We start from the raw sequence: 26,095 nt of genomic DNA on the forward strand, positions 1-26,095 counted from the left end.
TGCATATTTGTGGATAAAATATATAAGCGATTCGGTCTTCAAAAAAGTCGTAGTGTTTTAAAGGATTAATAATTCAAGAAAACCTTCTTTTTTTTGTTTTTACTTTTTTAACTTGCTTTATTGAATCATGCCTATCCTCGAAATTACTTCTAATCAATCACCTAAGGACCTTACATCTTTTACTAAGCGTGTGAGCGCTCTTTTTGCTGAACTCATTGGCAAGCCTGAAAGCGTAAGTTGATTTAATATTTTGCTTTAATACAAATAACTTATACTAGTTTTAGTATTGTTTAGTAACTTTCTCCAAAGTCGACAGCTATTTCTTTGCTGGCTCTGACGCACCTGGATTCCTTTGTAAAGTCGGTTCTATTGGACACATTGGTACATATTTATAAGAAAATTTCTGTTTTTTCTTTTTTTGACGCGTGTCGATAGATAATGAAAGAAATAGTAAATTAACTGCTACTATTACTACTGAGCTTGAAAAGGAATTGGGTGTAGCTGACAACCGTGGCTACTTCTTGTTCACTGACCTTCCTGCTAGCAATGTTGGTTTCCAGAAGACCACATTTGAAAATATCTTCAGCAATATGTAATCTTAATAACTTAGTAATAAAACTTGTCCTTTTTTCTATATCATTATTAGTCAGGTTACTTTTTTCTTGTTAATAACGTGCGTGATTGCAAATTAATAAAGTTACACAAAAGCGACATAATAGCGTTAATTAACTACCCTCCCTCTTCACAAATCAACAACAATATAAAAGAAGAGCAGGTTTTGAATTCCATTTCTATATCTTTCTTCCCTTAAACATTCCATCTCTATCCTATTCCTTATTTAAGAAATGCGCTTCACTCATTCCCTTCTTTTGACAACCATTGTAACAACTACAATTGTTTACACAGTAAATTCTGTGCCCATCTCTCCTAGCGACCTTGCTTTGCCTCGTAATGCTTTAGCAAGCCTTCCATCTTCCAATGCTTTGATGCCAAATCAATTTGAAAAGAGAGGAAAGCATAATCATAAAAAGCATAGTAAATCCAAAAAGAATAAAAGGTATTCTCGTAAAAAGAAGACAACAAAGAAGAAGACAGTCAAGAAGACGACCAAGAAGTCAACCAAAAAGAAGACAACCAAGAAATCTTCTGGAAGCTCTGGCAAAAAGTATTCAGGTGATGGTACCTTTTATTCGCCTGGGTTAGGATCCTGTGGAATAACCAACAGTGATAGTGAAATGGTTGCTGCTTTGGTAAGTTTTTTTTTTTAAAAAAAAAAGAATTTATATCAACAAAAAAATTTTCTTTTTCGTAGAATGCTCCACAAATGAATAATCCCGCCAATCCTAACAATAATCCACTTTGTGGTAAATATATCAATGTTCACGGACATAAAGGAACTGTTAGAGTCAAAATTGTGGATACCTGTCCTCCTTGTAAAAGCGGTGATGTTGATCTGAGTACAGCTGCATTTGGTAAAATTGCTGATTATGATGAGGGACGTGTACCTATCACTTGGTCATGGGCTTAATTGTATGAATAAAATGAATTTGTATAACATATCGCACAAACGAAACGTATCTTAATTAATGCTTATGTGTACATTCATATTTGTGCTTATTAAATACTGCTTTCCAAATAATTTCATGCTATAAACAGAATCACATCAAAGGCAAATTGTAGTCCCCTTGAATTATTAGAAAATTCAGAAAAATGTCTTTTAATTTGAGTAACATTCATGGTTTAAAGCGCACGCACCTTTTATTTTTTTTTAATCAATTTACCTTTAATGGCAACACTTACTTTACTACAAACTTTATGCTACTTCTGTGAAATGATTTTTAAAAGCGTAGCAAAACGAAGAATCTGTTGTAAAACAAACATGGTATTAACCTTCCAGTACGGCCTTCTGATAAAAGATGTTTCGTTAGTGCTAAAGTAATTCATGTCAGAAAATTGACTATCAGTTCTCACTTAATAATCTTGAACGAATACGAATGCTCTCCTCATCTGATACTAGCATTATTTTCAGTACTGTAAAATAAGCTTTTTATTCATACTTAATTCATAAATGGAATGTTGAGATATTTGTAGGTGGGAAAAATATTCTAGGAGAGGGATTGGGATATGATAAGGCTTGTCAGGTTTGCACCTATGCCAGTAATTTTTGAGTCCTTCTCCTTAGCAAGCAGAGCTATGTCTGCACGACAATCAAGTTCCACACAATAGTGCTAGTAACACAAATGTCGCATATGAGGAACATTTGCAAATTTAACAATGTAACTTTGTACCTCTTTGTCACAAACGATATAATAGACTTCAATGAATTAGGGCTGTCGTTTGCTGTATAGCGGAATCTACTATTACATTACCAATGCTCTCAATTGTGATTAATATTCTAAAAAGCTTTCTAAAAGGCCCGAAACAAAATATTTATAGTTTAAAGCAGCTGATTCATATCTGCCATCCCATTTTGAGAAAGTTTTCATTGTCCACTTTTACGCTAAGTGCCTTTTTAAGTTCTTCAATATACATTTATTATTATGCTTCTAAAATTTAGCTATCCAAAAATTAGCCTTGTTTAAATTTTCTCAGAGGAAATGGTCTGTTTTAAATGCATGACATAGCGTTAAAGACTTTAATTTTGTTCATTTGAGGTTTCCTTTTTCTGCTACTGTCCATAAAAGATAATATTGGACCCTTACCATGGACTTTATGGATATTATCGTTTGTTCGCTTTTTCTAATTTAAATTGCATAAATATTCAATTCTTTAGTTGTAATCTGATTAATAGTCTTTCATCTACGCCGTAGGTGTCCTAGCCAAATATATCTATTTCTTTAGGTACAGAGCAATTGTTTTCATTTTTTTTTTGTTATAAGCTTCTTGTTTTTATTGGAATGATTCATTCAGCGGGTGTTAGCAAAGAAAACAAGAAGGAGAGAATAAAACAAGGAGTTTATGATGTTTATTAGACGGGTATGCTTAGGTTACATAGATGACATGTACGAACAAGTCAAGAACGTGAAAGTAGGTTGGTTCAAATTTTCCTTTGAGCTATAACCTCTGACAAATAAATCAAGAATCAACCTTTCTTATAATTTATATGTAAAAGATAGCAAGATCTTCAAATTCCCTGAAAAATTGGACTAGTTTAATTCAGAAAGAAAATATCTTCGCAAGCTTTGTCAGTCCTCAAGCGAGTTTTAAATGGTCAAAGACTTCCTTATCAGGCTTTGTGTGATTTCAAGAAGTTTTTTTTTTTTAAGAAAAACTTGTAACAGCCAATTTTAATTTATTTTTATTGTTTCATAAACATTAATAACTCATAATTTATTAAACATTATTCAATCTTTTTTTTTTGTTTTGTAGTGTCTTTTGCTTTCACAAATTATAGACTTGATGTTTGATATTTAAAAGCTTTTGTAAATATAAAAAAAGAAGGATAAAGCATTGCTTATTATAGTAACATGCAATGAAATCAACTCATAATAAAAAAAAAAAAGGATGGTGAGTTACATAGTTTACAAGTACAACTTAATATTATATTTGGTTTAATTAAGAAAGAAAACAAAATACATTGATTAGAATTAGGGTGAACCTTTATTTATATTCAAGCCATCTCATTAATAAATTATATAAATACTTTCCTTGTGTTCTTGTAACGTTCTTTAATTCAGCATTTAAACACAAGTATACTGTAATTGGTTATCGAGCAATTTTTATATTTACAGTACATATCTAAAGCCTTTTTCCTCAATCTACTTTTGTATAAAGAAGAGGCCCGATTTTATACCTATCATTGATAACCTTCAAAGTGTATTTTTAAAATTGATTTCACTTTTTCTTAACATGCATTTAACTTTTTTCTTTCTACTTTCTCTTTTTTTCCCGCTTACAACACAGATCTAACTTCATGAACCAATACCAATTTCAGGACAATGTTTTCTAAGACTTTCTCGCAGTTTTATTAAGATGAAAACAAGCTAATAAAGCAATATTACTATACAAATATATTTCTCTCCCAAATGGCTGCTTGTAAAAGAGAAAGGATATGTAGACAGCTTCATTATATCTTCAGTCACCCTATTACATATCACTTGGATGATTTAAATAAAATGATTACAAACTAAGACTTAGTATTCTGTAACAAATATTATTTTCTTCCATATCCTCTGGTTGACCACGAATCCTCAATGTCAAGCCTTGTTTTTAATCTCCAATTAAGTTGAAACAAATTTATGTAAGGGAGACAGCATATGCTATTCCTGTTTTCCATAAATGGAAGCTCTGCCATTCTTCAGACAGGCTATCCGGAATCAAGCCATTAATAACCATAAGGGATGAAGATATATCAATAGTTGAATAATATCAGCTTGCATTGGCTGCAAATTCTGAAGTATATATGCATATCAGGCTAAGTAATTGCTACGATCTTACTTTAGAAAAATATCCACTTCTTCTTTTGCTGAAGAGTGCATCATGTATTCTCCATACTACTTCGTAACAGAGAATCATAAAAACAATATAGTCATCACTAAATACTACACATTCACTAATAGCTAAGCTCTGGATAGTCCGTCCCAGAAGGCAGCATAATTTCTATGTATGGAAGAAAAAGGAATGTCATATTCTTTTTAGACAGATGCAGTTGCTCAAAAACGTCTGCACCTCCTAGTTACCAACAACATACGTTCAAGTATATCTTCAATTAGCTCCACTATTCCTTTAATGAACATTAGTGTAAATTTATTATTAATAAAGGCAAACTAGAATTCTTTTTTTTTATTATTATTATTAAATGACTTGCCACACTGAATTCATTCGGCTTTTTTATTATTTTTGAAATAAAAAGTGCGCTTATCAGGATGGCCATCTCCAGTCTGCATTTTTTTCAAGAATTAATCCAAACTTTCTTTGTGAATTGTTATTGCTGGTGTTTACCTTTCTTTTTTCTCAAATTAATTTTGTTACTCATGGAAATCAATGTAAACGTCTTTTAATGCTTTTATTCTTAAATCCTTTATAAGAAAGAAATAACTGTACTATTCTGAAATACTCTGGTAATCAGATTATATTAAATGAACAGCCAAAGTACGCAGCTCAATATTACACTTAAATTATAATTTGCAAATGTAATAAAAAGAGCAAATGCACTGTAGAAGCCGCTGTCCAATTTTTAACGCTACCGTGTTTATCAGAATAGATAATGTACACCATTTTCAGAATGTAAAGTCGCATTTTTACAAACTTTATAATACAAAAAGCGACAAGTAAACGGGTCATTTATTCCTGAAAATAGTGTATTTATGGGTACACCCTGTTCTATGGCTACCTATGTCCAAGTCTGAAAGAAGCCGCTGTATACGTTGGCGCCTGGGATGGCTCCCTGGTGGTCGATACAAAACCTGTCCTCGGCACCCTGACTAGTCCTTCACAAAAGCCCATGCCATTCACTTCCTTCAGATGCACCGTCGACTAATGATGCCCGAAACTATTTCTGACCCATTGTTCATCCTTCTAAATATACTACGTGCCAGGAAACCTCGCTCCTTTAACACAACACTCTCATGGACCCTCCGTTGGCCAATTATATGCACAATCCTATATGAACTCGATTACCTACATCACGCTAAGCATCCGCCTACTCCGCCCACTCACCTCAGGCAAAGACTCTTAGAATGGCTCTCCCCTCCTCTCCTTCTCACCAGTGTATCTTACACTTGACCCCATTCACTCTTTCCACAGCATTTTTACCCTTGAAACCCAAAAGGGCTTTTTAGTTACCAATTTCCCTTCCTTTTGACCTGCCTCGGGCGGGAAAGATATAATATTATAATCGTGCGCCCAATAGAGGTTTTAATAAAAAATTTGTGTTTAAACGTATTTATGAGTACAAAATAGTACTAAGGTTATACAAATGAGTAAACTCAGCTTAACAAAAACACAAATTGATTGGCACAAATTTAAGAGGAAAAAAAGAAATAGCATAATTTCTTTGCCAAGCAAAAAGTTCGAAATTCACATGCTACTCACTCCTTTGGGTAGCTAAGTTGCAGTAACTGACAGGTTTACTTGAATAAATTTATTTTTTTTCGCAAAAGATTGAAATCATTTGTGGACCTAAACTGAACAGTATAAGGTAACTTAATTCCCTATCAAAGAAATGGATTTTTAAATCCCAGTTTTATTTCGTTTTTTCTTTTTTTCTTTTTCTTTTTCTTTTTCTTCATTATATCATCAATGGACAATAATCCTTTTCGTAACCAACAGCAAATACCTAATGGGGATGCTTACTTGAATCCCTCTGCAAACCAAGCACCATATTCTCAACCACAGTACCCTCAGCAGTACTCACAGCAACAGCAGCCACAACAACCAAACTACAGCAATAGTCTTTATCAAAACCCTCCTTCTTTACAACAACAGCAGCTAAATTCCAGTAACAGCCTTTACCAAACTCCTTCCTCTTTACAACAGCAGCAACAGCCAAATCTCAACAGTAATCTTTACCAAACCCCTTCTTCATTACAGCAACAGCAGCAGCAGCAGCAACAGCAGCAGTATTGGCAAAGCCAAAGTGCCAATACTTACCAAGCTTCTCTACCTTCTCAGTTCTCTCCTTACAATGGGGGCGCAAGCTTAACTACTACACCTCCCGTTACCTCATCTTTTGGGCTCAGCAATAACGCAACTAATGGCTTTACGTCATATAATCAACCTCAAAACCCAATAGCACCTACACCAACTGGTTATTTGCAGCAGCAACAATCACAGATGCCTATGCCATATTACTCACAATTTGGCAATATACCATTAGCAGCTAATAGCCCATCAAACATGTACATTCCATCTAATTTTGGAATGTCTACCACTCCTTCTTACCAACCTAAACATCCACCAGTAGACGCCAGTGCATTATTAAAGGGAACTAAAGTTAGACGCGTAGAATGTCCAGTTTGTCAAAAAATGCTGGAAGGAGACGACATGGCCATCAACCACCATGTCAATGAACATTATAATTAAATAAATTTTTATCCTTTTTGAATCACGTGAACTGCATATAAGCAAAAAGCTTTGTAAATTTTTTAAAGTGTTCACTTTTTCGTATAAAAACATGCTCCACGAATTACTATTTGTCCTCTCAGGCTATCCTGGTGACGTCTTTGTTCCTACACCAACCCAAGTTCCAACTACATTTGCCATTCCACCCGGCTTTCCACTACTACACTCGGCAGAACGCGACTCTTTGAATCGATTTGGACAATTAGGATGGACTTATTCTCAGATTAATGACTTTGTGACCTCCACCAAAGATTTAAAGCTCTCCAGGCAACAATCCGAAGCGAGCAATAGGCCCCACGGTGCCTATATACAAGCACTTCTCACATGCATAGAAACAACTTTGAACGAATATCGACATGACATTTTAGAGATTGAAAAGAGTATATTAAATAAAGAAGACGATGCAGGATTAGGTGTTGTGCCGATATCATTAATAGCAGCCAAATTGACTCGATGGGAGCTACTGCTGCCCTCACTGTGGAAATTCGTCCGACTGTTACAAACTGACCCAGAAAAATACCATGGTTGTCGACTGTTCAATTTACTGATGGACCAAGTTAGGACGGGCGTGTTGGAATATCGAAAAGAGATGGAGAAGATCATTGAAGGGTTGTATGATGTGCTGTATCGACAATTGTCATCGTGGATGGTATATGGACATTGTGTAGATCATTATAATGAATTTTTCATTGTTCCATGCAATAGGACAGCAGCAACGGCCACAACGGGATGGAATAGGCTTTATACTATAGCTTCTGATAGAGTCCCAGATCAACTTGCTCTTTCTGTAGTTGAGTCGGTGCTCTTTGTTGGTAAAGCTATTGCCACTGTGAATGAGATTGATAAAATGCCTTCTACAGCTACCATCAATACACAGGATGAAGATGTACTTTTAAATTCAAAGTTAGTACGAACAGTAGCACAGACAAGGAAAATCCCTATACCAGAGGGGATGCGAAAGAAGCATTTGGATCTTTTATTGACCTTGCATTCTTCCCGATTACAGCAATTGCCCTCCATGTGGGTACAATACCCTCAGCTATTGCAAAACGTTGTGAACCAAGTGAGGCGATCTACCTCTGATTGGCTCTTTTCACAGGTGCTGATAGGGGATCATGGTCTGCACCGCTATTTAAGCTCATTCAGGCATATATTCCTTCTTAGTTTTGGTGAATGGGCATCCAACTTTATAGAAGAATGTTTTGCATGGAGAAAGCGTTCCTCTTCACAGTTCAATCGAAGTAAACCAAAAGAGGACTCAACAAAAGACTCTAATAAGACGGCTTTGATATTTCGGCATCAGGAATTGAATGCTTTACTTCTCAAATCTTCTCTGAATACGGATGCTGAAGGTCGATTGTCTGGCTATAGTCTGTGGGTTGAGAATGAGCAGACAAAGAACTTTGTATTTTCAGATATGCTTTTAGGAAAATTGGGCATTGTGTTGACATTTAGTCTGGAATGGCCTATTGATCTATTTATTAACGAAAATCACTTGAAAGTTTACAGTAATCTTTGGTCATTCTTGATTAGCTTAAAATGCACACAAACTTCTCTTAATAATCTCTGGAAATCATTGAGAACAAGTGGTTATGTTAATCAAGATGAAAAACTTCCTGTGCAGACTTCGAATATCAACTTACAAAGTAGAAATGGTTATCAGGAAAGGTTGGTCTGGAGACTTAGATCACTTATGTTGTTCTGGATTGATACGTTATGGAATCACTTACAAGTAAAGGCTTTGGTCTACTCTGTACTGACTATATCTTTAAACGATATCTTTTCTTGTAGGCACACGTTATAAGTTTTCACTATGACCAGTTAATAGATGTAACCACACTTAGTGATGATACAACACCAAGAAAGCGTCGATCCAGGCAGACAAAGACAAAGCTGGACTTTGAAGAAATTCAAGAAGCACATGAAAAATTCCTAGTAAATATAGAGCGTGGATGCTTATTGACCTCTGAAGAATGCATAGAGACAATGCACTTGATATTGACAACCTGTTCGAGTTTCTGCCAGCTGATGGAGAGACTAACAGATGAAGGAGAATGGCGAATTAATAAGCGGCGTAGGATAATGAAAACTGCTGCAGAGATTGTAAATAACTGGACAGATAACGAGACATCGTCTTTCTGGCTGAAAGACATTGAACATATCCAAGAGGTTAGAATTATTATACATGTTCCTTTTATTTGTTTAACTAATGTATTCTATAGGAATTCAAGGGCTCAACGGAAAAGTTCTTTAATTTAGCTTCCTCTCAGCCGCCAGAAATTAAATCAAGCGGAAAGATTGACATCTTGTTATTGCAGTTGGATTACAATAAATGGTTTTCAAATCCTTATTCATAAACTATACACGTGATTTTTCTTTTTGATATCCGAATGAAAAAGACAAAACGCTTTCTTTCCCCTTTTCTCCTTTACCGTTAATGACTATTATTGAAAACAAGAGCAGTTTATCTGAAGCAGAAAAATTCTTGGAGTCACTGAATTTGACCCAGAAAGGAGAAACAGATGGGGTTCCTGCAGATTCTACAGAGATTATGTCTTTTTTAGATGAAATTTCAAACTATCCACCTGCAATAGATATAAGCAGTCAAAAAGAAAAAAGAAAAGCGAAAAAGAAGGACATGTCAGTACAAAATTCTTCTTCAGAAACCAGCAGCTGGATGTCTTGGGGGAACAGCTTTTGGAACCAAGCGAGTGCTGCAGTAAAGACAACGACCAATCAGATTAATTTGTCAGTTGCTGGAAGTGAAAAATTACGCGTGAAAACGAAAGATTTGGCGAATAAAGAAAGTATGGAGAGATTAGGTAAGGATGATGTAGAAATCAGAATTTCTCCATGTAAGAAAAGGATTAAATAATTTAGGTACGAGACTAAGAAGTCTGACGACTACTATCCTTGATACTGTTACTCCTCCCATCTCGGATCATGAATTTGTCGAGATTTGGTTATCATACAAGATGACAGGATATACCGGATTAGAGTCACTTGTACATCGTGCATTTTTAAGAGCGATGGAATACACTGAATTTGGAAAAATAGTCGTCCGTAATCCAGATCAAATTGACAGCAAATTGTATCATAAAAAGAGTTTAAACGCTTTTGGTTCTTTAGCGGATGAAATCAAACTTGCAAAGGCCAGTTTAGATGATTTGCTTGAGCGACATTACAAGGCTGGAGTACAAGAACAGAAAACTGTATATTCTCCTCAAGCAGGTGCCGTTCCTGCAATCTACTGTCCACTGTTTATGACCATTCAGCCAATAAAAATGCCTATGCAGACAATTGATATAGAGGACACGGAAGAACAACAGCTAGCATTTATCATTCTGATGGTTGATCCCATTCATAATTTGAAGTTTAACACATATTCTCAAACCATACCACTTTATTGGCTAGATACTTCTCATGAAGAAAGTGAATGGGTTGAGGACAAGATGATGGAGATCATTCGTATGGCAGTTACCACCATAGCACAAGATTATGTATGGTCAAGAAGTCCTTTAGAAGATGTATAAAAATGAATTTAACTTTTTCTTTAATTTTGTCCAAAGAAACGGGTCATGACACCCAAATAATGTGAACTAATTGTGTCTTTTTCGTTTTGATATAAAGTCATTAATGATCCCATGGAGGCCATGAAGAGCAAGATGTCACCGTGTGGCACATTCTTAACCCATCCATTCTTGATGCCTGTTTTCCACAATGATTCCATTGCTCTCGGTAAGCAATAGAGTGCAAGTTCTAACCATGAAATGTTTGAGTAAACTTAAACGATACATCATCCAAGTATTTTTTTTTTTTTACCCAAGTGACGCGCAGATGCTTCTATAACTATCATACTGCCTGCTACTGCACCAGTAGCAGCATAAAACCACGGGGCTTCTCTATTAAACAAACGACGCAACCAGCATGGAGTAGCCAATCCGATTACCACATACATTGTCAAAAATAAACAGGATCTGAAGCACGAAAGAATAAACTTTTGACCAACATGTTTTGGGCTATTATTGCAAGTTAGTTTTACGCTTTCTATATTTCATTTCAACTTACTCCAACATGAACTGCTTTGATCTAAAAACAATCAACATGATCTACAATGTACATGAATAAAAAATTTCCTTTTCTTTTTTCTATTAAACTTTGTAGAAATGTAACTTACAATATTGAGCGGAACATACAGTTTAGCTGAACGCAATAATTCATCCGTAAAGAGACCTAATTTATCCCCAGTACATGATTCATGGAATGGATGTTGAACAGCGCATAAAATGTATTTGTGGTGTAATTTGGATGGAATTAAGCTTCCAATGTTTGGACTCACATTTCGAAAGTAAAAGTCGCGTGTGGATACACCTTCGGGTATCATGATTGGAGAATGGTCTTCTAAAATCTGATTGACTGTCGATCCTACCATCTCAGTAACAGGACCAGCCATCCTTCCAAAGTTCTTTTTAAATCCACCGTGTGTTAGCAAGAAAGCATAGAATGAATTAGGTAATGTGTCATGATTAAATAAGAATGCATAAATAAGCTGGGCATTTGCAATCATCATGACCGCAACACCAGAATATTTTTGCAAAAACTTGGCTAGGTGATCGTCCCATTTTATCTCACCAGGATGCTTTTCTTTTCGTCTAAGGGACCACTGCTTCATGAACCATGCACCGTTAAACTGAATCGCTCTCGTAAGTAAATAGAGCATGACTGATTGTCTTCTGCGTCTGTCTCTATCAAATGCAAGAGCCAAACCTGCTACACATCCTGCCACAAATGCATTGAGTTTATCTGAATCTTTATCGTGTGATTTTCTAAAATGCCTCATGGCACACAGTACTCCTTTATAAGCGCTAATAAACGAGCTGAGAAATAATGAGAAAAATATTGTGTCCCTATAAAGTAGGCTTAAGCTTTCAGATCATCAAATATTTTGTTCTTTTTTCCTTTCTTACCTTCCCGCCATTTGCTTTAAAATAGCTGGTCTGTTGTATATTTGTAAAATTAGTAAATATATGACGCGTTTACTGATTTTATTTTTTATTTTTTACTTTTTTGTTATTTTTCCTGTTAAAAGGCTCGGCAAGATTCCAACAATATATTTTACAATAAAAGCAACACCAAAAGCTTTTATGAATCCTCTTGTGCAATTTTGTGTACAAGTTTTTCCCACATGACGACATAAACTTGGTCGTTCCTTCTCAGAAGCAGTGATCTCTAAGTTAAGCCGTTGAAGATTTCGACTATTTTTTTTATATTAAAAGTTCAATCACTTGCACGAATTATGTGTGTATCCATTTTTATTTTTTACCTGCTTAATCGTCTAAGCTTTTCTTGAAATGAGCGTATTGAGGTGAGAACAGCTTCTGTTTCTTGATCAGTAAGCAGTTTAGATACTATTTGAGCAAGGCTTTCCAAGAAATTTTCATAATAAGAATCAGAAATAAATGAGAACCCATTGCTTTCAGCTGCAGACATTTTTATAACAAAAAATAGTTGAACAGAAAAGGGAAAAACCTGGACAAAGTTAGGAGAAGTAGAAAAATGTATTTTTTTCACATCACATGATACTTTTTGCCACTTGTTTTTTTACATATTTTCACACTATTCTATCACTTGAAGCTAATTAGGCTTCAATGCTTTAAAATATAAAACATTTAAGCCTTTTATTCAAAATTAAATTGTCTATGAACCCTCAGTTAATTTCATAGTCCCAATTGAAATACAATTGATCCACTTGTCCTTAATTTTCATATAATTTCACATGATTTTTGTTTATAATCGTCAATCAGGCTACTGCCCTGAAAAAAGTATAAGCCAACTATTTGCTTATGCTTTAGTTTAGAAAGCAAGATCTTTTCTTTTGTTATGAGATATTGAACTATACAAAATTCATAATTGAAGCTAAGACATTTCTGGTTTAAATATGATTATGATTGTATTTAATTCCTTTTTGGAAAATTAATATACTATACAAAAAAATCGTAATTGGTCCATAGTGATATCTTGTAAAATAAAAAAACTGTAAAAGTCAACGAGACTGAAAAAAAGGAGGATTTAATATCATTGTGTCTAATATTTATATTCTTTTCATAAAAATCCAATTTGATCCTTTCTAAGACACTTTGATTTAGCTGCAGATCTAGTCTCACCACTTCTCCATGTGTAACGCAAATTCTAATAAAATAACAGAAACAAAATGAAGAGCATAAAGCAGAGAGGACATTATCAAAGGATCCTTAATTGATATAGACAATTTGGGTGTATTCAATCTAAGAACGACAAAGAAGATAAAAACATCTTTACATTTCAAACGTGTATATGTGTTTGTGGGGATTTTCGCTTCGTTTTCTCTTTTTTTTTTATACCTTCCTTACCTCTCTCTTTTATTTTATATTTTATACTTGTTATTTTACTCTGTTTTTTCTATTAGAATTTGCTTTACACATCCTGGAGTGGTGAGACTAGATTGTTTTGTTTTAAAATGGATAAAGTTAGGAGAAAAGAAAGATAGGGAAATGAAAGTGATATAGAAAGAAAAGTAGTGTAATCAATCGAATAAAGAATGGTCATTTGTAAACACAGGTGCTTGTGAAATTATTTTTGGTATGATTGATGTTGATATGTAAGGAATTTCTTGAATAATTGAATTATCAATAGAGAAGTGTATAACACTGCTAGGAGATGCTGTGACTTACAGAAAGGTACGGAACGTGGAGATTCTAGGGAGCAAAGTAATTTCTAGATTGGTTCAGGGAGTAAGTGTAAATCTGGATAAAAACTTTGAAGGATCAAAAAGTAACCTATAGTGTCTTTGTAAACTTGACAGAATTAATATTGAGGTGAATCAGCGGTATGAATCTTGTGAAAGGACGGTATAGTAGGCAACTTGTAATTGAGTACCCTATGTCAGGCTGTACACGCTTGAAGGAACATGGTAGGATTCCAAAAGGATAGAAGGCGAGACTTATTGATAGTAACCCTGGATAAATAAGGAGAGGAACCAGCTAACTTATTAAGTTTAGCAGAAGTAAATTTCTGCCATAAAGATTAGCTTCAAAACAGTCGAGATAGGGTATCTGACGTACGCTCATCGTTTACATTTGGTACATCTATTAAAACGTAATCCCATAGGCAATTCATGACAGATATTGTTTCGCAATTAAGAACATGAATTGTACGGGCAATTCAAGCCTACTATTTACGTCTAGAAGGACATAGTATAAAAGACACCCTGCTCTCCAAACTTTAGAATTAAGTTTGCTTTGTTTACTGTTGTGAATGTCATATTCTAAAGTGGCATTTATGAAAGTTCACTTCCTGGACACTAGTATAGGAACAGTCTTTTTTGATTATCGGAATAAATGTTATAGCCATTGCCTGCACGCAATCCTTTTTCCAACAATTTGGTTACCTTATCAGCCACAACTGTTGTTCTGTTCTGGAAAGTTTCGTCTTGAATAGGAGCTGGATGCGGTTTTTTATATTCTGTGAAACTAGTCAAACTTTTTAAAATGAGCTCGTCTCGTTCTTCAATAATGTAATCTATTAATTCATCACCCTCTTTCACAGTGATTTACCTCTTGACCGTCTTCCATTGAAAACATGTAGGTATTATCGCTTGTTTTTGAAAAGTTGAAGATGAAACGTTATATGATTATAAAAGACCGCTATTTAAATTCTACAAATGCGCCGATAGGGATTTTAACAAACGTTTCATTAGATCTTTTATTTACGCCCAATGAATTTTTAAAATCTGCTGATTGTGTTTCCAAGCCTGCTATTGGGAGACCGTCAGCATTGTAGGGTGAGAATCAGCCGATTATTACTGTTGCACCAATAAATAATCTGCATTTGCTTCAATTCATGTAAAGGCTCATCTTTTAAACCAAATTGAAGGAAAAAAAAGAGACGAATGATGCGATCAAATAGTTTTTCCAAACAGCATATTCAATTTTAAACTGATTGCAAAAAAATTTCATGCTTTCGACGACAGAAACTGTTGACAGCTTTTGTTTTCTTAAAAAAGTAAATTCAAAGTGTAACAATCGATCCCAAATCGAAAATCCAAGCAAGAAAGACCATCATTAATACATCATTGAAATACATGCTTTTTATTGTATAAAAGACTACAAGGCATTCTAATGATGATCAAAAAAGATAGTCTGGTATAACCAACGATTTTATTACTTCTTTATACGTTATCTCATAAGCAAGTGTCGGAGTACGGCTTTACTTTGTTACTACTGGTTGCAGTACATTACTTTTTTTTATATATTTTTTATTTTATCCGTTCTTTTTCTATTGTAATCAACTAGAGTTTGATAATGTCTTTGAAAGAAAAAGACAAAGATTGCAACATGACGAGTTATTTACCGCCCATTCCAGTCATGATGAGGACACCTTCTGTTGTTGCTTCAGTAAAACAATATCGATCAGAAGCACAAAATGACCAATTGCAACAGCATATTGTATCCGAATCCTTTATTCCAATGGCACCTAATGTGAAAAAGCCGCCAAGAAAGAGAAGAAGACCGCCTTTTTCTTATTCTTCACTGATTGCCCAAGCTATTTTAGAAAGTGAAAATGTACGCATGACACTACGAGATATTTACAATTGGATTATTAATAAATATCCAGCTTTATATAATGCAAACGATACTGGTTGGCAGGTAAAAAAAAAAAATAAAAGAAAGAAAAAAAAAAAAGTGATTATTTTAATAGTAAACGAATAGTTTATTATAAATAGAATACAATACGACATAATTTATCTTTAAATCGATGCTTTAAAAAAGTACCAAAGAATGAATTAGATGAACATAAAGGGAAAGGTGGATATTGGACGATTGATTCAAATTATATGGAAAAGTTTAAAAACGGTGCATTTGTAAGGGGTGCATCTAGCTCCATGCGTAAAAAATCAAGCCCTTCATCCACTTATTTACCCGATACCCCAGTGTCAATGATAAAAGATAACGTTGAATCAACTAAACCATCTTATCAAGTCATGCAAATTCATAATTTACTAAATTAAACCTTTGTACATCCATTCCCTTTACTTCCTCTCTTTCTTTTCATGTGTATATTATAATTAAACCAAACTTTCTTTCTCTCTCTCTCTCTCTCTCTCTCTCTTCATCTCCCTTTTTCTAATTTGCCATCTCCCCTTTTTAAAAAATAGTGTTACATTAATCAATATAGTTCACTTTTAAAAACGACAAACCAATTATATACCGGATCCATTCGATAGTAAAGAAGAAATTTGTTCAGATATAAATCACAGCCCATTTTACCTTTGACGATACATGCTCTTTTTAAAGTATGAGGAGTTGAAAATGCCATGAAGGAATTTTCTTGACATCGGTTGCGCTCACCGTTCCTTACAATAGAAAAAAATCAAAGTCCTATTTGTAATATATCGTTGTCAGAAGAAAAACGTGAACCGAACGGATTATTACACTTTAATTTTTAGTAATTCCTATTGTATCTTTAGCAAATCTAGTTTTCTTGCGAAAAATTTACAGAGCCAAACATAGTACAAATTTCTTATAACTTTAACTAATAGTCAATGGAGTAGAGTTTTAACTTTAGCGATTTTCTAAAATATAATTTTTCCAAAACCCTTTATGATAAAATGACCCAAAGGATTCTATTATCAATGGACAACATAACATGCGTAAAAGACATGCTGTATTTTATATTATTGTGTGACATTTGTTACTATACATCAGTAATTTTAATAAATCATTCAGTTTGGATTTTAATGAAGCCGTAAACATCTGCTTCTTGGCTTTGTTCATCGCTGTCGCAGCCATCACTCTCAACACTACTTTCATATGCAATATGACATGAAATTCTTGATAGGCTTTTGCCATTATGGGGAAAGGAAAGTAGGATCTGATAACATGTGGTGTCTTTTAGATGAAGGTGGCAGACGTTCATAATTTCTTTTTAAGGATAAGATTCTTTCCTAGTTACTTTCAATTCTTCTCTTCAAGGCAATAGCTAATCTTTCCACACTATCACGAAAACCAAACAAATGCTTCAATCCTGGGGATGCTATCAGCGCCAGAAAGAAGAAGAAAAAAACTGGCCGGAAATGATAGACTAAATTATGAAATGCTTACATGGTGTTGGTGTTTGTTACATGTGCTTTGCTCTCAATAAGATCTTTGGTGCTTTCAAATATTTCTCGAATTCCTTTCTTCATCTCCTTTCCCTCCTGTAGTAATTTACTTTGATCGCTTTTTGCAAGATACAAACAATCTTCCCATATACCAAAACAAATTATTCATCATCAATAGCTAGAGGAAGCTTGTTTGAACCCAATACTATTCGGATGATTGTGATATGAATTGAAGTTTTGTTTTTCTTAAAAAAAAAATTCCTGTTCTTCTCTTCTCTCCTTTTGACAGCTATATGAAGAAGTAGGTTGAACAACTTGAACATGAATGATCAACTCTGTTCATCATGGGCAAGTTTCCTACCATGAAAAGGTAGCTCATGACCAGTTTGGCTGTGGAGCTTCATTTTTGTTTTGACAATAAAGTGTGATGGATAACCACACGCATTGGCGTCCTATAAAACCTACAGTTAGTTTAAAAAAGGCACTGTTGGTGGTAGCCCTCTGGTTAAAAAGGATGGTAATTGATTTTAGCTAGATTGAGCTATCTGCTATTCGCATCGTCTTTTTGAATCAATTAGCTTATGATTGTGCTATTGGCATATGAAAAAATCATGGGAAAAGCACACAAGATCAGGCATCAAAGCTGTTCATTTTACAATGAAGAACATAAAAGCATGCGTTGCCGTCTGAGTTATTTTGAATGCCATGATTTATGTTGTCCGCTTTGCTTCTTCTAAAGCTGGATTTCAGGTCTTGCTATGAACAAAAGATAATGATGGTCCATTCTTGAAGAAACAATGTGTGTTTTTGTTGCCAATATGGATTGAATCATACCATAATCAGCTCAAGTCATACTACTTTGTTCGCACTAGAACTATTCGGGTAGATGGAATGATCCATGTTCTTTCAAAAGTGTATTGCTAACTATCGACAAGATGCTGTGTGTACAAAAAGAATATTTCATAAAAGGAAAAAAAAAGAAAAGGGTGGATAAGATTGATGCTGATAACTCATTTTGTATAGTCACAAAGTACAGATCATACGTTATGAGCCAAGTCAAGTATTCCTCTGGAATGGCCTTTATCAATCCTTTTCTGACCTTATTTCTGGTCATGGATGTCTTTGTCAAATTGGATCTACAAGCACCACTTTCTTGTTTCAAGTATAGAAAGATCTGTTACTATCCAACATGCTTTCTTTTGAAAAGCACGAGAACAAGTCTGAGATGTTGAATACGTAATAAAGCCCATTTTAGCCAACTTGGCCACTTGTAGACAAAGTCAAACACATGTCCTCTCTGTGGCTGTCGGAAAGGCATTTGAAGACACCTGTATTTTATCAAATTTGTTTAAATGTCTCATATTTGCTGAAAAATAAATCATCCTTTGTACTTTTTATGTGAGATCACGTATTTCGCTACTTTTAGACAAATTTAAATAATTTGGAATGAAAGCACATGTATAAAATAAATAAATAAATAAAAAGGTTTAATATTCATTATTTTATTTTCAGAATCATAGGTGTGTAAATCAATGAGTTTTATAAACAAAAAAGTCTATTTTGATCTCTCTCTCAAAAAAAAAAGGCCTTATTTTAATGCAGACACCTGTTGACTTCAACCTTTTTTTTCCTAAAATATACTCTTTGCGCACTAGTAAATATATTTAGAAAAGATACGTTTTACTAAAAATAGGTTTTATTATTATTATTTGATCGCTCATAATTGATTGTAACTCACCCTTTTTTCTTTCATTTTCCTTTTTTTTAATCTCTCCTTTTTTAACAAATGAACTCGACTAGCATTTCACACAACTCAACTGTAAATACTCTAGGCCTATCCACCGACACACATGGTTCTTTATATAAAGTCATTGGCGTGACATTAGCTATTGCAAGTGGTAAAGAAAAGAAGGAAAAGGGAAAAGTAGAGTTGTACTAAGTAAAGATAGGCATGTTTATTGGTAGTAGTTTTGTATTCAAAAAGAAGGGGTTATTACAATCAACAGAAAAGACTGGTAAAAAAAAAAAAAAAAAAAAAAAAAGAAAAGGACATTGAATGAGATGATAGGTGGGGTTGCAGGAGAAGGCTATAGTTATTTGAAATCAACAATGTGGTGGAGTGGGATGATTCTAAGTAATTGAAGAAAATGAGAGAGTTGAAGATGAATTGATTGATTTGATATAGTGGTTGTTGGTGAAGCATGTAATTTTGTAGCTTATGCATTCACTCAGGCTATTTTGGTTACGCCTTTAGGGGCATTAAGTGTCGTTATTTGGTAAGTGTTGATGATGTGAATATAAAAGATGATTGATTATAAATGATCTAGTGCTGTGCTGTCATCCATTTTCTTAAAGGAAACGTTATCATTTCAAGGGAAAGTAGGTTGTTTACAGTGCGTGTTGGGTGCGATTATTATTGTGATGCATGCTCCAGAACAAGGTGCCGCGGATAGTTCAATTGAGACATTCAAGACATTGATGTTATCTGTTGGTAAGTTGAATGATTCGTTTTGAATAAAGACTGAAATGATAAACTAGGTTTCTTAATATATGCTTGCATCGCGGTGGCCATTTCGTTATTTTTAGTATTCTATTGTGGACCTCGATGGGGAAAGACAAACATGCTGGTCTACATTAGTATCTGTTCGCTGATTGGATCTTTATCTGTTGTGTTCACTCAAGGCATTGGTGGTGCCATTGTACATTCATTTGCTATAGAAAATCAATTTACAAATTGGTTTGTTTATTTGGTACTAGCGCTCACTTTGATTACGTTGGCTGTTGAAATCATTTATTTAAACAAAGCTCTCAACCTGTTCAACACAGCTATTGTAACACCCACTTATTATGTCATCTTTACAACACTCAGTATCATTAGTTCTATTGTATTCTACCGTGGATTTGATGCATCTCCGGTCAACATTGTCACTTGTGTATTCGGCTTCTTTATCATCTGCTCTGGTGTAGCCTTATTACAGCAAGATCGAAATAAAGATTCTTTACTGGAAAGTGACATCTCATCCACCAATCCACAAGAACATTTACTGTATCAAAGTGAAAAATATCTAACTTCAGAGGATGAATACAATGCACTTGAAGGAGCAAGTTCACATCATAACAAAGGATCATCAGGTACATTATAATTTTCTTTTTTTTTTTGTAATACATATTCACTTGTCCTAGTCTTTGGAGAACATTAGGTTTAGCAGACAATATATCTTTAGAAAGTACATGTTTCTAAACTTTTTTTTTAAAAAAGAAATAAAAATAATATAAATAATAGATCAGTGTGTGCAGGACACACTCAATGAATTCTTGTTCTTTATTATTATAGTAAACCTTGAAGGGTAGCCAATATGCTCTTTCCAGTCTTTTTATCATCTGCTAACAGTTGATATGAATCAGTAGGGGTATCAATAATGAACGAATTGGGTACAAATGCATCCTCATCTTCATTGGCTGGTGCAAGCCGTGTGACGCTTGATAGATCAATAGAGACGATGGCTGTTTTCACCAACTGTAAAAAGAATGAGTATGGATGAGGGGGGATGAAGGTGAACTTACGGTTTCATCTTTATAAAACAATAACCTCTTTTTCTCTGCAACAAAGCATCTTCTTTTCCAAAACTATAAATAGTAATAAAAAGCAAATGTTATTTTTAATATCATCAGGCAATCACAATGCACTTTACTGGACTCTTTCTGGTCTGCACTGACACAAAACCAGTCATGATCACCTTTTTGGGTTCATCCACACTATTTTCGTTATTTATCACTGGTACATTCTTTGTGGCTGTATTTGTTGTTGTTGTTGTTGTTGCTGACAGAGGTTGTGTGGTAGCAGGTGGGGGTACATTTTTTGTGGGTGTATTTAAAAGAGTACTACTTGTACTGAATGGATGAGATGATCTTTTATCAAGGCTATTGTTAGTATCATCCGTTGGCTTGTGTTCCACTTGAATCGCTTGAGGTTTCTCTTTAGTTTGCTCTTCCTTTTTCAATGTCTGTCTGAACCTTGCTTCTTCCATTTCTCTTTTTTTTAGTAACTGTGCCTGAAAGAGTAACTCTGTTGCCGATGGCTTTTCTTCTTCTTCTGATGCCTTCATCCTTTCATAATAATCTTTTGAAGAAGATACACTACTATTGCAATCTACTACAGTGGTTGTATCAGAAAATGAGGTGGTCACCGAGGTAGGTGTGGTTGGTATATCCAAGCTTTCTGGTTCTTCTGTTGTTACTGTATTGATGATCAGTGATTTTCTTTCGGGTGCGGTAGGAGTGGTGATGATAGGAGATACGTATTGTGCTGATCTCCTTCTGTTGTTCATCACAAGCGAAGAGCGTTTGTTGGCCGTAGGTCTGGCTCGATTGGGTACCTGATTTTCACCCAACTTGAGTCGAGTACGAATGCTGCTATCACTCAAGTCAGCTAATGAAGAAGCAGTGATTTGAGCATGAGATAACTGACAGATTTGAGCAACCGAACGACTGTGAACAAGTGCTCTTGCTCTTCTTACACCACTACATATTAAATGATATTTAGACACTATAAAGGATATCAATAAAATTAAACTTTACTTGACACTATCAGGCACATAAGTCACTAGAATAAATTTATCCTCCACTCGAATAAATCCAAATAATATCTCATTCGTCAAACTATCTCTAAACTCACTGAAAAACAAAGTCAACAAAGAGAATAGAAAAGGAGGATTGTTTTCTCACCTTAATCCATTTGTTCCACAGGCATATAAACTGATAACATTTCTTGAATCTTTATAACCCAATAATAACCTTTCTTAAAGATTAAAAAGATGTATTGATAAAAAGGGCTTGTTTTCATATACCAGTTAATAGGTTCATCTTCAGTAATGCTATAATAAGCATTTAATATACGAGGATCAGATACATCACACATGTTTTAATAAAAAAAAGTATTTTATAAAGAAAAAAAAAGAGAGTCAATTTTGACTTGCACTAAATAGTTTTAACCTCTTCTTTTCAAATGAACTGTACAACCTTTGTGGAACTTTACTTTTTTATTTATTTATTTATTCTCTACCCTACACACGAGGTGCTCGCTTAATGACAATAATAATTCATATGCCGAATGCATGCAGTCAATAAGAAAGCCAAAGTGTTTCTTGTTTGTATCCTTTTTAAACAAAATGGGTGTTGTCGGAGTATGAAAAGAAGCCGTGATAACCGCAGGTTTTGACCGTAAAAGCAACCTTTTTTTTTTATTGACACCTTTCATTCGATAACAACAGCCATCTTTCTTTTTCTACCTTTCCACTTTTAGACACACGCTTTATTAGCTTCTAAATACACTACGGAGCTGAAATCAAAAAAGAATTCATCAGCAGGGCAGAATGAGATTTAATTTTTAGGATAGAGTGGCCTGAGCTTTCATAAAAGAATCAAGAATTTTTAAACAGGTTAATAAAATGTAAGAAATAAGTGACAAGTGATCAGTAAAGATAAAAGTAAGCAAGATATTTCCTTTCCTAATTCAATGGCCAAGAAGGAAAATCACAGTCAGAGTGTCACCAGCCATCCTCCTGCTGATGTATGGAGCTTACAATAAAGTGATCCGAAGATCAGAAGATGAATCTGAGAATCAAATTTTTATTTTTTTTAAAAAAAAAATCATGCAATGCGAAATAGATGTACAGTCATTTCAAAAAGTAATGTCGCTGATTTTGAGTTTGATGTCGTGCAAAAAATCTTCGTGTGCAACAATGAAGTCGCTTGATCCAGCAATGAAGTCGTGACGAAGGTCGTTTATTTTTACTTGTCGCTTAGTAATTACCCAATAAAATTTCTTGGCTGTTATTTGGGTATAAATTGAGTGACACCTCCATCCCTCTTATCGTTCTCTTTTTTTCTTTTACAATTTATTTTACAGACATTTCGAAATGAGTATACAATTTTTTTACGAAGATGGGCAAGGGCATGTTGTTGATGAGCATAGAGTTGAGCCCATGGATCTTGTTGTTGACGAGAAGTTGTTCGCTATCGAGACGCTTAGTTCTCAAACACAATTCCTTAAGAATAAACCTCCAGAAAGACCTAATCCTGCAATGCATCCAACTGCAGTTGAAAGGAATAGTGAAGATGTTGATATGGAATTATGCAGTAAGCGGCGCTATACATTTTATTCTGATGAGGAGAAAACTAGATTCTTTCATCTATTTTTCAGTAAAAGCTTGAGTGCTTCTGCTGCTGCGAGACAATTAGGTATTCATGTTCGTACAGCCCAAAGATGGGTCAAACATCATTACGAAGACCCTGAAAGCTTTTTTGAGAAGAAGAAAAAAACAGGTCGGCATCGTATTCTTGGCGAGGAGCATGAGCAATGTCTTTTAAACTATATCGATGAAAATCCTTCTGCCGTCTTAACTGAAGTAATGGGATATTTACTACAGAACTTTGCAGATCTCACCGTTTCACGTAGTACTGTTTATAACTTCATGACAACTCAGTGTAATTTATCCATTAAACAGGCACAATTCCAGCCTGTGGAAAGAAACAGCGAGGAAAAGATTCAGCAGAGGTACGATTGGGTCCAAAAGTGGCAGCAAACTGACTTGGACTTTACAACAAACTGTGTCTTTCTTGATGAATCAACCTTTCATATCAATTTGAAACGAGGTATGGCTTGGTCAAGGAAGGGAACCCCTGCAATAGTTACAGTACCTACGACTAAAGCGAATTCAACATCGATTTTGGGGGCAATATCTGCCACCGGCTTAATTAATGTTAGCTTGAGAGTTCCAAAGCGTATCAAAAAGAGAAAGCTTGGTCATGAAACTAACGGTTATAGTATAGGAACGGTGACAGGGCATTATCTGAGCTTTTTAAAGGCAACTCTTGATGAAATGGACAAGTATCCCGAAATGAAGGGACATTATCTTGTCATGGATAATGCTCCTATTCATAGTTCAACCGACATTGGAAAGTATATTCACTCCCGAGGATACCGTTATGTATATCTTCCTCCGTATTCTCCTGAGCTGAATCCAATTGAGCAGTTCTGGTCTGTTGTCAAGAGTAAAGTTAAGAGAAATAAGTTTCTGGAAAAAGAATCCTTGATGACCAGAATCAGCGAGGCATGTGATAGTCTTTATTTAAGCGATTTCAAAAGGATTTGTTTCTCATTCTGCTAAATGTTTTAGTAAATGCCTCAACAAAGAAAGGTTATGAAGCTTTGACAAAACAGAAGTGTAAAAAAAAAAAAAGATCTTGCTCCCCACCTTACTCCACCTTACTCCACCTTACTCCAAGCTGCAGCCAATCAGCGATCCGCTTTCCTCACCTTACTCCACCTTACTCCACCTTACTTTTTCATTTTCTTCCCACACTTTTTTTTTTTTGTTCAGTTTATCGGCATCACAATTTCAATGTTGCTGCAGAAAGTGTGTCCGTATTGTGACGAGGATGGCATTTTTGCGCGAATGGAAAATGTCAGACGACATATTCATCGAAAGCACGAGATTTTACTTTCCAGTCGTAGTAAATCTTGTCAGTCTCCAAAAGGGTCAAAGCCGTTCACTTCACTTGTTCATGAAGCTCAGGATGGCGGATCGCTTGATTTCACGAAAACCGAGTTAAGAAATCCATTTGTCATTCATACCATCCGTAAACAAGTATTGTAGAATGTGGTAAATGACATTAACGTAACATATGGCACACATGCTATAAAATTTCTCACGTTTTTCATGAACGGTTGCAACGGTTGGGAGTCCCCCGACTGTCATACATCATTTTTCTTTGGAATACGCAATTTCTTTATTTTTTTGTCATGAAAAATGAATGAACCAAGCAGTACAAACTAATGATAAATGGTGCATTTGCTTGGTGTAAAATCGGTAGAAGGCATGGGCGGCAAGAAATTTAGTGTTTTGACGTTGATGCAATGGCACCATGAGACATACGTCGTTTTCGCGGCAACGTTTTGATATTGGATTGGACGTAATCGAATGGTAAGGTGGGGTATTTCAAAGGAACTTGACGGGTCCTTTCCAATGACATATGAAGAGTCGCAAGAGAATGGAGATCATCGAGGTATCCCAAAATGGACATGATGCTTGGCTTGTTGGATGGCAATACAATCGTAACTAATTCGACAAAGACCAACATGTTTGGTTTCCTTGTCATGATATAAAATGTGGTTGACAAACCTGAAAAAACATGTCAGCAGTTGTAAGCTTTCTCGCCAAACATAATGAAAATTTGGGTATCTTACCGATGGTTTGAAAACAAATCACGGCGTTCAAATGGCTGGTATCCATCTCTGTCTTTGCAAACAATGCCAGTCGATAAAAATCGTTCATACATGACATGTCGTTTGCAGTGTCAAGTTTAATTTCGCCAAAGCAAAACGTTGACGCATATTGATAGTGTTCGAATTTCTGCACGAAGTAATCCGGTCGCTTATCGGCGCACTCAAATCGTGGTAGGATGTTGGCACTAATAAAAAAAGTTAAAAGTGGTATTCACATATAGCTTGATTCTTTCTTACCATTGGGCAAAATGTGAAGGGTTATGAGCAAATAAATATTGAATTACAGGGTGGATGTAACCTGCTGTAAGATGGTTTTCTGACGACAAGCAAGGGAGGTCTAAATCCTTTAGAGTAGGAATCCTTCAATAAACGTTTAATACACAACGAATAAGAACAACAATATAATCTGAAAATGATCACTTACAGTCCTTCAATAGCCAGCAATACGTTTCGTTCTGGTTCAGGTTTGGATTTTGCCATTGTAAGGAGGCCAATGCGAACGTCGAGTATATCTTTGATGCCATCACGATATTCCTAAATCAAAAAAAAAGACAGAATCAATCGTCAACAATCGTAAAAAAGGGTCTTTTTCCATCATTTTCCAACTC

The 26,095-nt window shown here is 34.9% G+C and overlaps 12 protein-coding genes across 12 annotated transcripts; 8 read left to right on the forward strand and 4 right to left on the reverse strand.

The window, feature by feature from the left end:
* Positions 1–127: 127 nt before the first annotated feature.
* On the forward strand, positions 128–596 carry RO3G_07231 (uncharacterized protein; the record flags this gene model as incomplete). The annotated part of the gene is made up of 3 exons (XM_067661821.1): positions 128–232; positions 285–381; positions 436–596. The coding sequence occupies 3 exons, from the start codon at positions 128–130 to the stop codon at positions 594–596; spliced, it is 363 nt and encodes a 120-aa protein (XP_067517922.1).
* A 390-nt stretch (positions 597–986) lies between these two features.
* Positions 987–1,528, forward strand: RO3G_07232 (uncharacterized protein; the record flags this gene model as incomplete). The annotated part of the gene is made up of 2 exons (XM_067661822.1): positions 987–1,250; positions 1,313–1,528. The coding sequence occupies 2 exons, from the start codon at positions 987–989 to the stop codon at positions 1,526–1,528; spliced, it is 480 nt and encodes a 159-aa protein (XP_067517923.1).
* Positions 1,529–2,105: 577 nt separating this feature from the next.
* RO3G_07233 (uncharacterized protein) lies at positions 2,106–2,532 on the reverse strand (the record flags this gene model as incomplete). The annotated part of the gene is made up of 2 exons (XM_067661823.1): positions 2,106–2,228; positions 2,500–2,532. The coding sequence occupies 2 exons, from the start codon at positions 2,530–2,532 to the stop codon at positions 2,106–2,108; spliced, it is 156 nt and encodes a 51-aa protein (XP_067517924.1).
* Positions 2,533–6,240: 3,708 nt separating this feature from the next.
* Positions 6,241–7,023, forward strand: RO3G_07234 (uncharacterized protein; the record flags this gene model as incomplete). The annotated part of the gene is made up of 1 exon (XM_067661824.1): positions 6,241–7,023. One exon carries the CDS (start codon positions 6,241–6,243, stop codon positions 7,021–7,023), a length of 783 nt encoding a protein of 260 aa, XP_067517925.1.
* Positions 7,024–7,909: 886 nt separating this feature from the next.
* RO3G_07235 (uncharacterized protein) lies at positions 7,910–9,419 on the forward strand (the record flags this gene model as incomplete). Its single annotated transcript, XM_067661825.1, has 3 exons — positions 7,910–8,794; positions 8,854–9,231; positions 9,285–9,419. 3 exons carry the CDS (start codon positions 7,910–7,912, stop codon positions 9,417–9,419), a joined length of 1,398 nt encoding a protein of 465 aa, XP_067517926.1.
* Positions 9,420–10,037: 618 nt separating this feature from the next.
* RO3G_07236 (uncharacterized protein) lies at positions 10,038–10,595 on the forward strand (the record flags this gene model as incomplete). The annotated part of the gene is made up of 1 exon (XM_067661826.1): positions 10,038–10,595. One exon carries the CDS (start codon positions 10,038–10,040, stop codon positions 10,593–10,595), a length of 558 nt encoding a protein of 185 aa, XP_067517927.1.
* Positions 10,596–10,967: 372 nt separating this feature from the next.
* RO3G_07237 (uncharacterized protein) lies at positions 10,968–12,552 on the reverse strand (the record flags this gene model as incomplete). The annotated part of the gene is made up of 6 exons (XM_067661827.1): positions 10,968–11,081; positions 11,131–11,151; positions 11,240–11,939; positions 12,030–12,059; positions 12,126–12,317; positions 12,386–12,552. 6 exons carry the CDS (start codon positions 12,550–12,552, stop codon positions 10,968–10,970), a joined length of 1,224 nt encoding a protein of 407 aa, XP_067517928.1.
* A 2,849-nt stretch (positions 12,553–15,401) lies between these two features.
* Positions 15,402–16,108, forward strand: RO3G_07238 (uncharacterized protein; the record flags this gene model as incomplete). Its single annotated transcript, XM_067661828.1, has 2 exons — positions 15,402–15,746; positions 15,824–16,108. 2 exons carry the CDS (start codon positions 15,402–15,404, stop codon positions 16,106–16,108), a joined length of 630 nt encoding a protein of 209 aa, XP_067517929.1.
* Positions 16,109–19,151: 3,043 nt separating this feature from the next.
* On the forward strand, positions 19,152–20,400 carry RO3G_07239 (uncharacterized protein; the record flags this gene model as incomplete). The annotated part of the gene is made up of 6 exons (XM_067661829.1): positions 19,152–19,215; positions 19,269–19,334; positions 19,386–19,476; positions 19,528–19,691; positions 19,787–20,332; positions 20,384–20,400. The coding sequence occupies 6 exons, from the start codon at positions 19,152–19,154 to the stop codon at positions 20,398–20,400; spliced, it is 948 nt and encodes a 315-aa protein (XP_067517930.1).
* A 128-nt stretch (positions 20,401–20,528) lies between these two features.
* Positions 20,529–22,118, reverse strand: RO3G_07240 (uncharacterized protein; the record flags this gene model as incomplete). Its single annotated transcript, XM_067661830.1, has 5 exons — positions 20,529–20,717; positions 20,765–20,827; positions 20,893–21,721; positions 21,779–21,874; positions 22,048–22,118. 5 exons carry the CDS (start codon positions 22,116–22,118, stop codon positions 20,529–20,531), a joined length of 1,248 nt encoding a protein of 415 aa, XP_067517931.1.
* A 1,066-nt stretch (positions 22,119–23,184) lies between these two features.
* Positions 23,185–24,635, forward strand: RO3G_07241 (uncharacterized protein; the record flags this gene model as incomplete). The annotated part of the gene is made up of 3 exons (XM_067661831.1): positions 23,185–24,253; positions 24,379–24,426; positions 24,583–24,635. The coding sequence occupies 3 exons, from the start codon at positions 23,185–23,187 to the stop codon at positions 24,633–24,635; spliced, it is 1,170 nt and encodes a 389-aa protein (XP_067517932.1).
* Positions 24,636–25,096: 461 nt separating this feature from the next.
* RO3G_07242 (uncharacterized protein) lies at positions 25,097–25,967 on the reverse strand (the record flags this gene model as incomplete). The annotated part of the gene is made up of 4 exons (XM_067661832.1): positions 25,097–25,383; positions 25,449–25,672; positions 25,725–25,847; positions 25,912–25,967. 4 exons carry the CDS (start codon positions 25,965–25,967, stop codon positions 25,097–25,099), a joined length of 690 nt encoding a protein of 229 aa, XP_067517933.1.
* Positions 25,968–26,095: the final 128 nt, after the last annotated feature.

The sequence above is a fragment of the Rhizopus delemar genome, genomic scaffold, assembly GCF_000149305.1.
Source record: "Rhizopus delemar RA 99-880 supercont3.5 genomic scaffold, whole genome shotgun sequence".
Classification (NCBI taxonomy): Eukaryota; Fungi; Mucoromycota; class Mucoromycetes; order Mucorales; family Rhizopodaceae; genus Rhizopus; species Rhizopus delemar.